Raw genomic sequence first — 13,383 nt, 5'->3', positions numbered from 1 at the left:
TCTCTGCATTCAGTGTTAAAGTGCTGCCGACTCTCCACTATCTTGTTACAAAAATAATTCAGAAATTCTTCACATCTCTCTGGGGAAGATTCAACTGGCTGGCTAAGCGGGGGACCAATCACAGAATTTACAGTTTTAAAAAGGATTCTGGGATTATGACCCTGTTTAGTAATCAGTTCAGAAAAATAGGTGCTCCTTGCTTTTTTGATTGTACACTGGTAAGTTAACTGGTAAGTTAAGAATTTTTAGAGAAGCAACTGAGTTTATCCTTTCCTGAATAAAACCAGAAGTAAGTTTAGGGGGTCTGTAGATTAAAACACATAGAGTGGGCAGCTTATTCTTTAAAATAAAACCAAGACACTCAAAGGTGGAGAAACAGCCAAGCGAGACTGGAGAACAACTAAAAACATTCTGTGTATTACTGCAAGGCCACCCCTTGGCCTGTCATTCTTGGCAGGTGAAAAAATAAATATTCGGAGGGGGATGACTCAATGAGAGGGGCACATACATCATTTATCCAGGACTCTGTGATACAAAATAAGTCAATATTGTTGGTCGTGATAAAATCTTGGCAGATAAAGGACTTATTGGCAAGGGATCTTACATTGAGTAAGCAAAAAAGAGCTGATTCAACAGCAGAGATTGAAGAAGTGGTTTTAACTGAGATGACATTGTTTCTGTATGGACTGTGAGTAGATTTTGGTATTGCCCACTGCATTTCAGTGATCCTAACAGGAATGAATGAATTAGTGAGGGAAACAAAACCAGCACCAGCAGGACCCGCATTGTCTGGGACAGGGCTATGAAGTACAGAGCCAGAATGCTGGGCAGGGTCTTGCTGGTCTTCCTGTTCCTTTCCTGTTAAGACGCCGCCCATCATATTTAAACAGGTCCCACTCGGTCCAGAAGGAATCAAAATTACTAATAAAACCAAGACCAGTGGCAGTAGTAAAATTTTGCATCCACAGGCGTAGATTAAAAAGACGGCGTTCAGAGCTCTTGGTCATAGTGGGAATAGGACCGGACAAGACGCATCTCTTCCCCAGGCTTTCAACTGTGGAGGCTAAAGACTCAAGTTCATAATGCATCTTAATGGATTGCCTGGACATGACGTAATTTGTGCCAGCGTGCACCATCACAGTGTGGACCGAGGGATGGATGTTGAGGAGAGCTGGAATAATTTCCGCAAAATCAGCTGTCTTGCCTCCTGGGAGACAGTACGTAATAGCACCAGGAAGCTTCACGAATCGGAAGAGTCTCCAACAATCTGAAGAGTCTCCAACAATTAAAATCTCAGGTCGCTCAGTTTCAGGGTTGTTTTTATAAATTGAAAGCTCAGGCTCCGACTGCAGAAGTGACAAACGGGGACGTTTGCACCTGGGGGGACCCAATGAAAGGGACAGTGAGCCCGCAGACAAGGTGAAACTGGCAGGTGTGGTACGCTTTCTGATGGCAGGCCGGACACGGTCCGCGAACAGGAGGTGGAATAGGAGAGGACAAGCTCTGGGGGAAGCTCAGCCAGAGGAGCGAAGAAGTTAGTAAGTGGGATGTCATCACCGCTGATACTAGACGAGTCATAAAGAGGAAGAGAAATCTTTTTGCGACCCTTAACTACAGATGCCCAGGAGGGGGGACAAGGTGAAGTCAGTGCCAAGGACATCAGCAGGAGTAGCTGCTACATCCGAGGCCAGGGGCCATTTGCTACCCGAAGGCTCGAGACACGCCAACCGGGAACACCGCTCAGTCTGCCGCCTGAGGAGATCCTCGATGAGCCACTCAATGGATTGCAGTCCATTTCAGCTCAGCAATCTCCGCTTTGCTCAGTAGAGTGGCGTCCATCTCTCCATAGATGCAGAGGTAGGTAAGTAGGTTAAAAACCAGTGATTCTCCGTTGCTGTTTTGCGGACACAGGTTGCGTTGTCACCGCTGACAAAGAGTTCTTGAAAACAACTTAAAATCCACGTCTGATTACTAAAATCCGTGGACCACGGGTGGTAGTGTAGCGGAACCAAGCGGAAGCCTTGCGTTGGTGTAGGAGGTAGTAGAGGGGTAGTAGAGTAGACCACGGCATCACATGCAACTTCACATTATTCCCAATGGATGTTTCTTCTTAACTCTGGGAAAGTAAGATCATACTTAATTTTCTGCCTTAAGATTGCATCATAAAAAATCAAAGAAACCTTTTGCACTGAATGGAGGCAGAGAGCAGTGCATCCCAGGAGTCCTTCAGGTCCTGGATGTTCTTCTGCACCACTGGGACCCCCTCGGTCGACGTGTTCCTCTGGACAGACTCTCCCCTGGTGGTCAGCATCTTCAGCTGGATCTCCTTTTCTTGACGTGCAGAGAGCAAGGCCTGGGGACAATGGATGTTAGAAGTTACATTTACATTTACATTTAGGGCATTTAGCAGATGCGTTTATCCAAAGCGACTTACAATAAGTATATTTGTCATAAGAAAGTGAAACAATATATCAGTACAGTAAGGTACAGTAAGGTGTATCCCCAAATGTTTCCCCCCACTCCTCTGACAATTCCTCATTACCTCCAGTTTGATCATCCTGCTGTCAAGGACGTTTTTGTCTGCTGTGGGTGCACAGTAGGTCTGCAGCATGTGGCTTGTGTCTGTCACCCAGTTCTGCAGCTCTTTGAGCCCTTGGGCAAACATCTGGTGTTCGGTGACTATCCTGTCGATTCTTGAAGCCTTCTCCTGCAAAAACCGTGGAAGAGTAGTGATAATCCCAGAACTTCTACTTTCCAGACAAATCAAGACAACCCAGTATTTCGTACTATAATCTTTGATAGTATTGAATATGTACAGTCAGGAACATTATCTGCTGGAATATTCTCAGTAAAAGACAATTGATAACAAAGGATCCTTCAATATTATCATCTTGGTTCTTGCTCTGTCTTTTGAGGTTAAATAACGATGCAGAAGAGCTCCATCCAGGCTGACTCTGGCTCTGCTGACCCCTGTCCGAGTTCTCTTCCAGAGGAGATCCACAGGGCTGAGTTTGGGTGTGGGATAACATGTTCTTGTCCAGTGACAATTTCAGTTTTAACAGACTAACAGAGAAATAAGGGAGCATGGTAGGTACATTCTTGACACATTGCAATATTTTTTTCTTGTTTATTCTCTCTTCTAGCCCCCGAATTTAACTGGCGGTGCCACATTGTTCCTTACATTCTGTGCATTCACACAAGTCATCAGTCAATGCAGTTGATGTTTTAAGGTTAACCTTCATGCTCATTGAACTTGGGCCCTGTGTTGTGGTTCCTAGCTTAGAAATCCTACTTCTGATCTTAAAACACACAGAGATGAAGACAGAGAGGGAGAATGATACAAGTAGGCACACAGGAAACAACACGAGAAGGCTCAGCAAACATCGGCCGTAGGCGAGACAGGGGCGCCGGGCGATACCGTACCTTGGTGAGGTTGGTTAAAGCTAGGTACTGGGCGGAGAGCTGAGACACATGGTGCATAAAGCCCTTGCCGGCAGCGTGTTCGTCCCACAGCAGCTGGGCCTTCTCCCTGAGTCTGCTCAGGTGCACATCCTGAGAGGCTAACTCCTCCAGCACAGACTGGAAGAGCACAAGCATGTTAGCGACGAGGCATGCAAGCAAGAAGAACCGAGAGACAAGAAACACGAGGGACAGTTAAACATGTTGAGAAGCATTGGAGGGTTAGCGTGGTTAGCAGTGTGCAACATGTGAACGAAGAGAGAAAGGGAGCAAAGTGGAACCAAGAACTCTGAGGAGCTGGATGGTAGTCAGGGCATGGAGCGAGGCTTTTCTTTTTGCGGACATTGCTTAGCACTGGAGTGTAGTGTGAGCTTTGGCTGCTCAGGTCTACACTACTTTAAAGCAACACACGTAAACGGCAGAAGATAGTAGCAACATAATGGCAGTAATGCTTGAAAAAGAACGTTAGTTAGTTAGTGTCTGCTAATGGAAACAGCCTCGGCTATCATTGTGGAGGCTCTAAACTGTTCTAAAGCTGTTGGAAGTTGAAATGGAGAGCTGGTTACTGGCAGGCGTGAGGGGTGAACTTGGGCTCTCAGGGTGGCTTGGGGTGAGGGTCCACTACCAAAAATCAATGACCTGCTTGGATACATTACCTGCAGCTTCTGGAGCTCCTGCTTCTTGGCCACGAGGTCATGGAGACGCGTGCTGCTCTCCTGCACCGCCTGCTCTGTTACGGTCAGCCAATCCTGGAGTGGTTCGGCGCTCGTCTCAAAGTCCTTCATCTGACATACTAGGTTCTGAGGAGAACAACATCGGATTGGTTATGAAGAGGATCAATAATATCTGAATGGTTATGAAGGACATCGATAACACCTGATTGGTAATAAAGCAGATCAATCTTAATTGGTTGAATTTAGAATTTTCTGGAACTGGTCTTGAACTGGTCATACTACTTCTTCACTGTGAAGGAGTTTTGAAATGGAGGAAGAGAGACGCTTCTCAGTGGTTCACCTGTAAGCTCGTCTCTCTGCTGTGCAGGTTGGACATGAGGTTCTTCCAGTCGTCCCGGGCGCTGTTGGTCTTGGCCCGCACACCGTCCACCCGGTCCTTGGCCGCCACGCTGGTGAACAGCTCACTGCTCACCAGCACAGCGTTCACCTTGCTCTGGCCCTTCTCCCTGTCACTGAGGAACTCCTGGGGAACAGGGAGCACAAACTGGGGTCAAATACCGGTCATATATATACTGTCAATCATAACATCATAACATCATAATCATAACATTAGTCTTTTGAATCAGCATTTCAATCGACTGAAAGATCAACAAACATGGCACAAACGTTGCATTTTCCAAGAAGTCACCGAAAGACAGGGAGATAAATTACACTTGGTTAAATACTACAGAATCAAGTATGTTCCCTCTCACCTGGATCTTCTGGAGGCTGGAGGACGCCTCACTGAGGTTCTGCGGCACGTCGAAGCACTTGGCGGTGTTGATCTTGGCGTTGACCAGCCACTGCTGGAACTCTCTGAAGGCCGAGCGGAAGCCCTGGTCCAGCAGCTTCTCCTTAGTCTGGCACCCCCTGGAGGCCTTGAGGCTGAGACTGGAACACAAAGCAACGGCATTGAGCCACCGTTGAGACCTACAATGGGGCGTGTCAGCGTGACGTTTCAGTCATCCGTGGCTGGCTACAATTCACAGTAAGGGGCTTACCGAATATTACATTCAGAACTATGTGAATCAAACCCAGCGCCTGGGTTTGACCAGATGAGTATGAATAACACAACTTCACCAAATTTGTGTTTCAACTGCCGGTGAAGTGTCTGATCAGTGACTACTTGCTTGTTTGCTCCAGATTGTATTCATTCTTGGTTGTATTGGGTATATCCGATAACTGTTGTCTTAGTACTACCAGTTGTATTGGGCCTACCTGTTGCGTTGGGGTTCTCTGGTGTGTTCGGCCTACCTGTTGTACTCTTTGATGAGGGAAGACACCTTCTCTGACAGCTTGCCAAGGTCTCTGGAGAACCTGCACAGGTCATTGAGCTGAGTCTTCAAACTCTCTGACATGGGCTCAGCTTTCAGCAGATCCGCCAGCGTGGCCTGGGAGTGACGGAAATGAGGATCAATGCCTGGAGATCAATGACCGCATACACTACACCCTGTCTATGCATTCATACTTCATAGGCCCATCCATCATTCATTCAGACACAGCCTGTATACGCTATAGTGCATACATTTACAGGATGAATGTTCAACGGCTGATAAAGATCAACTCAAGAGCAGGACAGATGGTGTCAGAGTGGTTCCATGAATCCTGGCAAAAGTATTTAGGATTCATATGGATCTGACAGGACTCACAGAAGACCGTTTTTTTCCTATGTAATCATAGGAAGGTACTGGTATAGCTCAAGCTATACGAGTACCTTCCTATGATTACATAGGAGAAAACGGTCTTCCGTGAGTTATAACAAGCAGGATTCGTACAAATTTCCCAGAATGGATTAAGCAGCAGGCCTGCTTAATGGCAGACAATCTGAAGCAGACCTTTGTCAGCTGCCAGGCCTTGACGCACTCCTCCCCACTGTGTTTGCCCTCGCACTGGGCCAGCCTGAGGCGGCAGTCATGGAGCTGTGCGCCAAAATCGTGCAGGTCCTGCCCCAGCCGAGAAGTCAGAATGCTGAACTCCTGCTCGGAGCTGGCGATCTGGGAGAGGGAGGTCTCCAGGCCAGCCCTGGTCTGCAGGGCGCCGCGCTCCCACTGTTCCCACGACGACAGCAGGGCCGCCTCCTCGCGCTCCACGGCCTCGAAGCCCCCGGAGCCGGTGTGGTCCCGGGCCGCCGCACCACTGCGCTGCACCCGGCTCAGCCTCTCCCTGCCCCGCTGCTTTGAGTCCAGCAGCTCCTGCATGGAGGTCAGGGATGGAGGATTAGCTGCAGTTCTGTGCCCTGAACCTCTGGTTCAAGCCGCTGTAGGCTTCAAGCCACTAAGCCACTACCACATTGGCTGCAGTGATGGTGGGGATACAAGACGTGGACTAGCTCATTGAGACAAGTCACAAGAAGAATTGTAATTGCCAAAGAAAAAATGTACACCGAATTTAACTTGGTGCAGGTTTCTGCTTTCGAGTTTGGCGTCTTTGGTTGAGGACTCCTAAGGTCTCCACTGGAGTCTCCACTACACTGCGGACAACTTAACAGATGAGCGGGTCTACCTTCTGACCGGATCTACCGAGTTAGAGCCACTGCCGTTGGTTACTCCCCAGCAGGCGCTGATCCTTACCTGCACCTTGGATAGCTTCCTCCTTATAGAAGTGGTGTCGCCGGACAGGTCTGACCAGCGCTGGAGCTCCTCCTTGGCGGAGATGAGCCAGTCGTTGAAGTCCCGGACAGCGTCCAGGTACTGCTCGTGCTCGGACACAATGCCCTCCATGGAGTGCACTTTGCCCTTTGAGTGAGGGCAGAAAGACGGTCGTTATTTTGGGGGATTTAGCAAAACACCACGATTTTGGAAAGGTACGAGTTTTAGGTCACATAGTAGGAGAATTATTATTTTGTCTTTGTTTATTTGTTTGTGACCTTCTTGTGGGTTCCATTCGACTTGTACTGTTTATACAGTGCTCTGTACTGCACTGAATTAATTAAATTCTAGGTCTAAAAAACTGCTAGTAAATTAGCGCTTTATGAGTTGGACTAATGGGATTAACATCGTTCATTGGTCAGTGGAAAAGGAAAGGAAGGGAAGTCGAGTCTCCTCGGGAGTCATGGTGGGTTACCATCATGATCCCTTTCTATAGCTTATACAGACAGGGGACGCCACACCTCTCTGCCCAGAGCAGTTAGGGTGAGGCGTCTTGCTCAGGGACACCTCGACACTCAAACTAGCAACCTTCAGTTTACCAGCCAACCCGCTCTACCTCCTGAGCTAATGCCGCCCCAAAGTGGTCAGTGAGGTTGTTAGTGACCTAGGTAGTCGTTTGAGCCATGTACGTCACATAAACCATATGCTATGTGACCCCTACCAGCCCTTTTTGTTTTCGCACCTTGACCACGGCGGAGAGGTCGGCAAAGTGAACGTTGAGATCTGCCCTCTGCTCCGGTCCGAACATCTGGTCGGCGGTCTTCTCGTGCAGCTCCACCGCCTTCTCGGTGAGACGCGACAGCACTCCCGCATGGGCCTCCACGTCGGCCTGCACGGCCCGCAGGCGCTCCAGCAGGGAGGCCTTCTCCTTCAGCCCAGGCTGCTGGGGCAGGTTCATGCTCACCTCCTGCTCCACCGTCTCCAGCCACTGCTGCAGCTGGCTCCGGCTCTCCTGGTAGCAGCTCCACTGGGCCACTGTCCATTCCAGGCGGCTGGGGAGGGCGGGGGGAAACAGACGGGGGAAAATCTAAGCAATCAAACAGATCTTTTGGTTTCCCCGTCTGTTTCATTGCATCCTCCATTACATTTGAACATGCCTCGTCTGCAATGGTTTAAGTTTTTGTTGCTTGTCGGTTTCCGCACTTCTGCCAAAAAGTGCCAAAGTAGTTGAGAAAAGGTGGTCAAAAGGCAACAATGATGATAAATGATCACGCAACATTATGGATAGTTGGACAGTGCACCTCACTTTTGGAGCATTTTTGCCTTTGAAGGCAGCTTAGGACAACTAAGTGGTTTGAGCCAGAGTGGATGACATGCAGCGTTTTTGCCTTGGCAGGTGGCTGTTCTCACAGGGTGAATCACCTGGCTAGGTCTCTTGACAAGAAGCTTTACAATGCCAACCAACAGTCACTATTGAAGGTCCTCGGACGCCGTTGGAAGAGGGGGTCAGTTCTAGTAGGGCCCGGCAGGGGGCGGTGTCTCCTCACCTGTGACAGCTCATGGAGGTCATCAGCATGTTGGCCCAGGAGTCCTTGAGCCGCTGCAGCTGGGAGCGGATGGCCTCCTGGCCCTCCAGACTGTTGTGCTTCAGGACCTGCTCCCCCTTCCCCACGGTCATGTTCAGCTTCACCTCGCCCTCGCCCTTCATCAGCAGGATATCCTGACGAGGAACCAAGCACACTGGATTCATACGAGGCTTTTTGACCTTTCTTTACCTGATTATGCCTGATTATGATTATGCCAATCAGAACCGCTTCACGGGTGAATTACTCGTTTGTAAACCGTGTGGACAGGCCCTACATGCGGTGAAAGATTCCGGTGGGTTTTTGTTTTGGGTCTAGTTTGCTGCAGGGATGCAAACACTTTCGGTGTTTGTGTGTAGGCCTACTTTGCCATCTCAGCTATGTGGCCTAATTGATTAGGAATCAGGTTATGTCTGAGATGGAACAATTTGCTCCTTGTTGCTCCTTGTCTTGAGTGTTTGGTTTCCCTTTAAGCTTGAGTGGTATGACACGTGATACTCACGATCACTTATGATATCCCAGGATCACAACAAGACAACAATAACAAAACGGAGACACACAACAAAGGGTTTGTTCCACTGACCTGTACGAGCCCCAGCCTCTTCTCCAGCGTCTCCTTGTTGCCCACGGTGCTATCGAGCGAGGCCAGGCGCTCCTGGGCCCCATTGAGCCAGGACCAGGTGCTCTGCAGGGTGTCCTGGAAGGCCTGCTGCTCCTGCAGGGTGAGCTGGCAGCTGCGCAGCCTCTCGCGGGCGCGCCGCAGCAGCGCCTGCTGCTGCGACTGCAGCTGGGCCGACACCCGCGTCTCGCTGCCGTCGCCGCGCCCGCCCTCGTTCAGGGCCTGTGCCTCCTGGCACAAGCGCTCGAACGAGTCCCTGGGGGGAGGGGGGGGGATGTGCAATAGGACAAAACGCTTTATCCTAAGCAAGCTAATCGAGGTACCATTCGGCTGGGAGCCCAAACCGGTTGCCACGGCGCTATCCGGACCCCAATTCAATAAGCGGGAAAAAGCGGGGAAATACTGTGCTTTGACAGTGGAAGGAAAGCGGGTGAATTCCTTTGTGCGTACCTCTCTTTGAGCACCTCCTGCTGATACTCCTCCACCTGCTCCAGCATGGCCTTCTCCGGGCCCCGCTGCTGCTGGGCCTCAGACAGGTCGGTGGTCATCCTCTTCTCCATGTGCTCCAGCCACCAGCGCAGCTTCTTCAGACGGCCCTCGAACCTGGGAGCACGGGGACAAGGCTTTAGAAAGGGTCGACTCAATCTTAAAAACAAGAGACGTGGACTGTACCGCTGAGCCTAAAATCATGACCTCGTCTGTCACTTATTGTGACTGACGAGACAGAACTTACCAGAAAATGAGCAACAAACTCAACAATATAACTAGGTAGATCACTAACCCTAGAATTGTACAAAGAAACAACAACAACTTAGAAACAAAGGTAGTATACCTAGGATGTTATCTATACAGGTGGTTACCTACCAACCTACCTTCCTATTCCTAGTTTACTACCCAGGTTACTCCCTATATCTAGTTCAAAGAATGGCACTAACCAACTGAATAACTATAACAGTTGACAGACCCCCTTTCCACCAACGCAAACCCAGCGCTGATGCTGGGCTGGTGCTTGTGCTGGTTCAGTGTTGGTTAGATACGCCAACTCCCCAAGAGCCAGCTTGATTTTCCACAGACTCTAGGGCTAGAGTAGACCACGTCAATGGGTCAGAGCATGCGACCCCGTTGTCCTAGCAATGCGTCAGGACGTTAAATTGAACGTTAAAATGAATGTGTTAAAATGAACGCGTTAAAATGACGCTAACCCAGTACTAGACGTCACTGGTCCTTGTTTCTAGACCAGCATGGAGTTGGTGCTGAGTTGGCACCTGTTTGTCTGGCCCGGAGCCAGGATTATTTAGAAAAGCCAAGAACCGGTTTGAGATTGGCACTGGTTCCGAACCAGCACTGGAGCCGCGTTGGTGGCAAAGGGGTAAGAGAGCGGATGGCCTACCCCTTCATGAGGGAGGCGCTGTCCTCCAGGATCTGCTGGTTCTGCCGGCACTGCTCCACAAAGCTGTCCCAGTCCTGCTGGATGGAGGAGAGGTTCTGCTGGACCTGGCCGGCGCTGGCCTTCGGGAGGTGGAGCAGCAGCTTCTCCCCCTCCTCACAGACCTGCGTGAGACGCACCTCCCCCTCCTCCACGCGCTCCATCGCCCCCTGGACCAGAGCAGGGACCTCGCCCCCTTAATCAGAGTCCTTTGTGCAGTGTGTCATTACATTACATTCACGTTTATGGCATTTAGCAGACGCTTTTATCCAAAGCGACTTACAACGGTAAGTAGACACATTGTCACACTGACGGCGGCGTCAACCCTGCAAGGGCGACAGCCGGCTCGTCTGGAGCAGTCAGGGATTGGTGTCTCGCTCAGGGACACCTCGACACAACCCAGCAACCTTCTGTTACAAGTCAACCCGCTCTACCTCCTGAGTTAAGCCGACCCGACATTAGTTTGTGTCTAATAAAGTCACAAGCAATCATTCGTGACCTGGCTGTGACATCGCAGCCGTTCGGTGCTCCCTTTAGTTTTGTCTGATTAAACTAGCTAGCGATTTTTGCGTTTGATCTCACTCAAAGGGGACTGAATACCTTGATCTTCTGGAGTTTGCGATCGACGACGCAGGTGTCCCCTGACCGGTCAGAGCATTCTTTCACGATCTCTCTCTGTTCAGAGAGCCACCGATGAAACTCCTGGACAAGGTCTGATGAGAGAGAGAGAGAGAGAGAGAGAGAGAGAGAGAGAGAGGGTAAGATGAGAGAGAGAGAGAGAGAGAGAGAGAGAGAGAGAGAGAGAGAGAGAGAGAGAGAGAGAGAGAGAGAGAGAGAGAGAGAGAGAGAGAGAGAGAGAGAGAGAGAGAGAGAGAGAGAGAGAGAGAGAGAATGACAGAGAGAGGCATTTATGGATATAGTCCCATAGCCCAGGTATCTCCACAGAACTAAAGCATGCTGAGGTTTCTTACCATTGAAGTGTTGCTGCAGGCAGTGCTGCATCCCCACCAGCGTCCTGGCTGAGAGCTGGTTGATGGCCTCATAGCTCTTGATCAGGTCGGTGAGGGCTGAGCCCAGGCCAGCCAGCTCTTCAGAGGGGTACTTTCTGCACAGGTTGTTGAGGCTCTCCCTTGTAGCGTCAATGCTACCCTGCTGGTTCAGGAGCTCTTTCTGGAGATCCTATCATTGGGGAATATGCTTTGAATTTAAACACTGGTGGCTCTGACTTTTTTAATATCATTGGATAAGGCTGTGAAGATATGTATTATTGAGTTGATAATCTAATTGATAAATTATAACTAATATACACTCTACTCATTGCAAATACACGTCTGAGTGCAGGCTGTTTGACTTTTGCCTTTTTAAGGGTTGTGGGTGAAGTTCAGAGCAAGGCATCAACTGGCTCATCGGGAGATGACACTTTCTTTCAGAAAGGCTGAAGGTTGAACCGACAGACCCTAAAGTTTAGAACCAGCCTACAGCGCTACCTTCTGAGCTAACCCCTTAATAGCCTTCGGGCTGCACCTTGACACTGTAGATGTCCTCAGGATCCGACCCCGTGGTTGTCGAAATCAGGGACTCCTCCATACTCTTCAGCCAGTCTGACATCTGGGAAATGTAGTCCTCCAGCTGTTTCCTCTGGGAGCTGAAGTCCTTCAGGTTCCCCCTCGCCTGCTCACACAGCTTGTGGACATTGCTGATCTTCATTTGCAAGTCTGCTTCCAGCGCCTGGCACAAAGAAAGCAGCAATTAATTATGCTGGCCTGCACTAAGTATACTCGTATTTGGGACTTAGAAATGGGGAATTTTATACCTGTAGTTTAGCGGGAGTTTCTTGGCCTCCGCTGTGTCGCTTCAGTTCTCCTACGTTCTCCAGAAGGGTATTCAGTCTCTGCTCTTTCTCCACAATTTCTTTCTGTAAATATACACAGTGGCCATGGGTAATAATATCCCAGACATATACCAAGACTAGAAGAAGAACATGTGAGCCAATGGTCTTCCTGGGGGAATTTGTCCTCTGCTTTTCTAGCTTTTCTCCCAAAGAGTACATTTACTGGCAAAGAAAGAAACCTGGATTATTCTCACACCCTTGAGCCACCAAGTGGCTCAAGGCTTCCTAAGCTGTAGAGTGATCATGAGACCAAGAATCTCTCTTAAGTTAGTTAGGTTTTTTTACTATCAATACGATGTGCTGTGCACTGCGATGGCAGACGGTGGCCTCACCTCTACCACAGCGAGCCTGCCGGACATCTTGTGGCTGTCATTGAGGTTGTTCAGACTTTCACTGAGCTCCAGGGCACAGCTGCTGGCCCAGCTCTCGATGTCGTCACTGATCCTGCGCACGTCCTCCCACACCGCCAAACTCTTGCCCAGGCGGTCGATGTTGTCGTCCACTCTCTCCGACACCTGCCGTCGAGTCCAAGAGTAAGACACTTTTATCTGTCTTTTCAACCGGCAGCACAGCATTAAGTGACCCTCTATTGTATATTTTACATACATATGGAAAAGACACTGTATGACTCAGAGTTCACCGAGACTCTGCATAGCCACCCCCGCCTACTAACTGTATGTTGTACGTCCTGGCACTTAATGTACGCACTTATTGTATGTCCTACTTAGTTATAGTACTTAGTTGTGTAGCATGGAATTGTAATTGTTACTAGTGATTTTCAGTGCTTGGCACTTGGTTCTATGGGCATCCTTACTGTACTGACATACTGGCGATATATTGTTTCACCTTCTTCTGACAAATGTACTTATTGTATGTCGCTTTGGTTAAAAGCGTCTGCTAAATGCCCTGAATGTAAATGTAAATGACTCACCATTTGGTATGATGGATCACATTTATTATCTTTTCACCCTTTTTATTTTGGCAATGTTTTGCCTTAATTCGTAACTCTATACCTTCAGAGGTAACTCTCTTATGCGTCAGTGTCAAGGTTTCTTCCTTTCCTCAATTCTTATTCTACAGAGATCGGTTTTGCCTGGTGTAAAA

The 13,383-nt window shown here is 49.2% G+C and overlaps 1 protein-coding gene across 1 annotated transcript in view; it reads right to left on the bottom strand.

Annotated features, from left to right (window-relative positions):
• Window positions 1–13,383, bottom strand: part of syne1b (spectrin repeat containing, nuclear envelope 1b) — a gene marked incomplete at its 3' end in the record, with an annotated part of 121,983 nt that overhangs the window by 61,717 nt on the left and 46,883 nt on the right. Inside the window, 19 exon segments of the mRNA XM_084481675.1 lie at window positions 2,181–2,353; window positions 2,543–2,707; window positions 3,424–3,579; window positions 4,116–4,259; window positions 4,474–4,656; window positions 4,886–5,063; window positions 5,427–5,563; window positions 6,008–6,364; window positions 6,743–6,907; window positions 7,503–7,812; window positions 8,308–8,480; window positions 8,927–9,218; window positions 9,413–9,565; window positions 10,353–10,558; window positions 10,989–11,101; window positions 11,360–11,567; window positions 11,913–12,116; window positions 12,202–12,303; window positions 12,612–12,794. Of these exon segments, the coding sequence (XP_084337801.1) occupies window positions 2,181–2,353; window positions 2,543–2,707; window positions 3,424–3,579; window positions 4,116–4,259; window positions 4,474–4,656; window positions 4,886–5,063; window positions 5,427–5,563; window positions 6,008–6,364; window positions 6,743–6,907; window positions 7,503–7,812; window positions 8,308–8,480; window positions 8,927–9,218; window positions 9,413–9,565; window positions 10,353–10,558; window positions 10,989–11,101; window positions 11,360–11,567; window positions 11,913–12,116; window positions 12,202–12,303; window positions 12,612–12,794 (3,602 nt within the window).

Source organism: Micromesistius poutassou (assembly GCF_964030765.1).
Source record: "Micromesistius poutassou genome assembly, chromosome: 17".
NCBI classification, from domain to species: domain Eukaryota; kingdom Metazoa; phylum Chordata; class Actinopteri; order Gadiformes; family Gadidae; genus Micromesistius; species Micromesistius poutassou.
The sequence above is the reverse complement of the archived record's forward strand: the minus strand, read 5'-3'. Positions and strand labels throughout refer to the sequence as shown.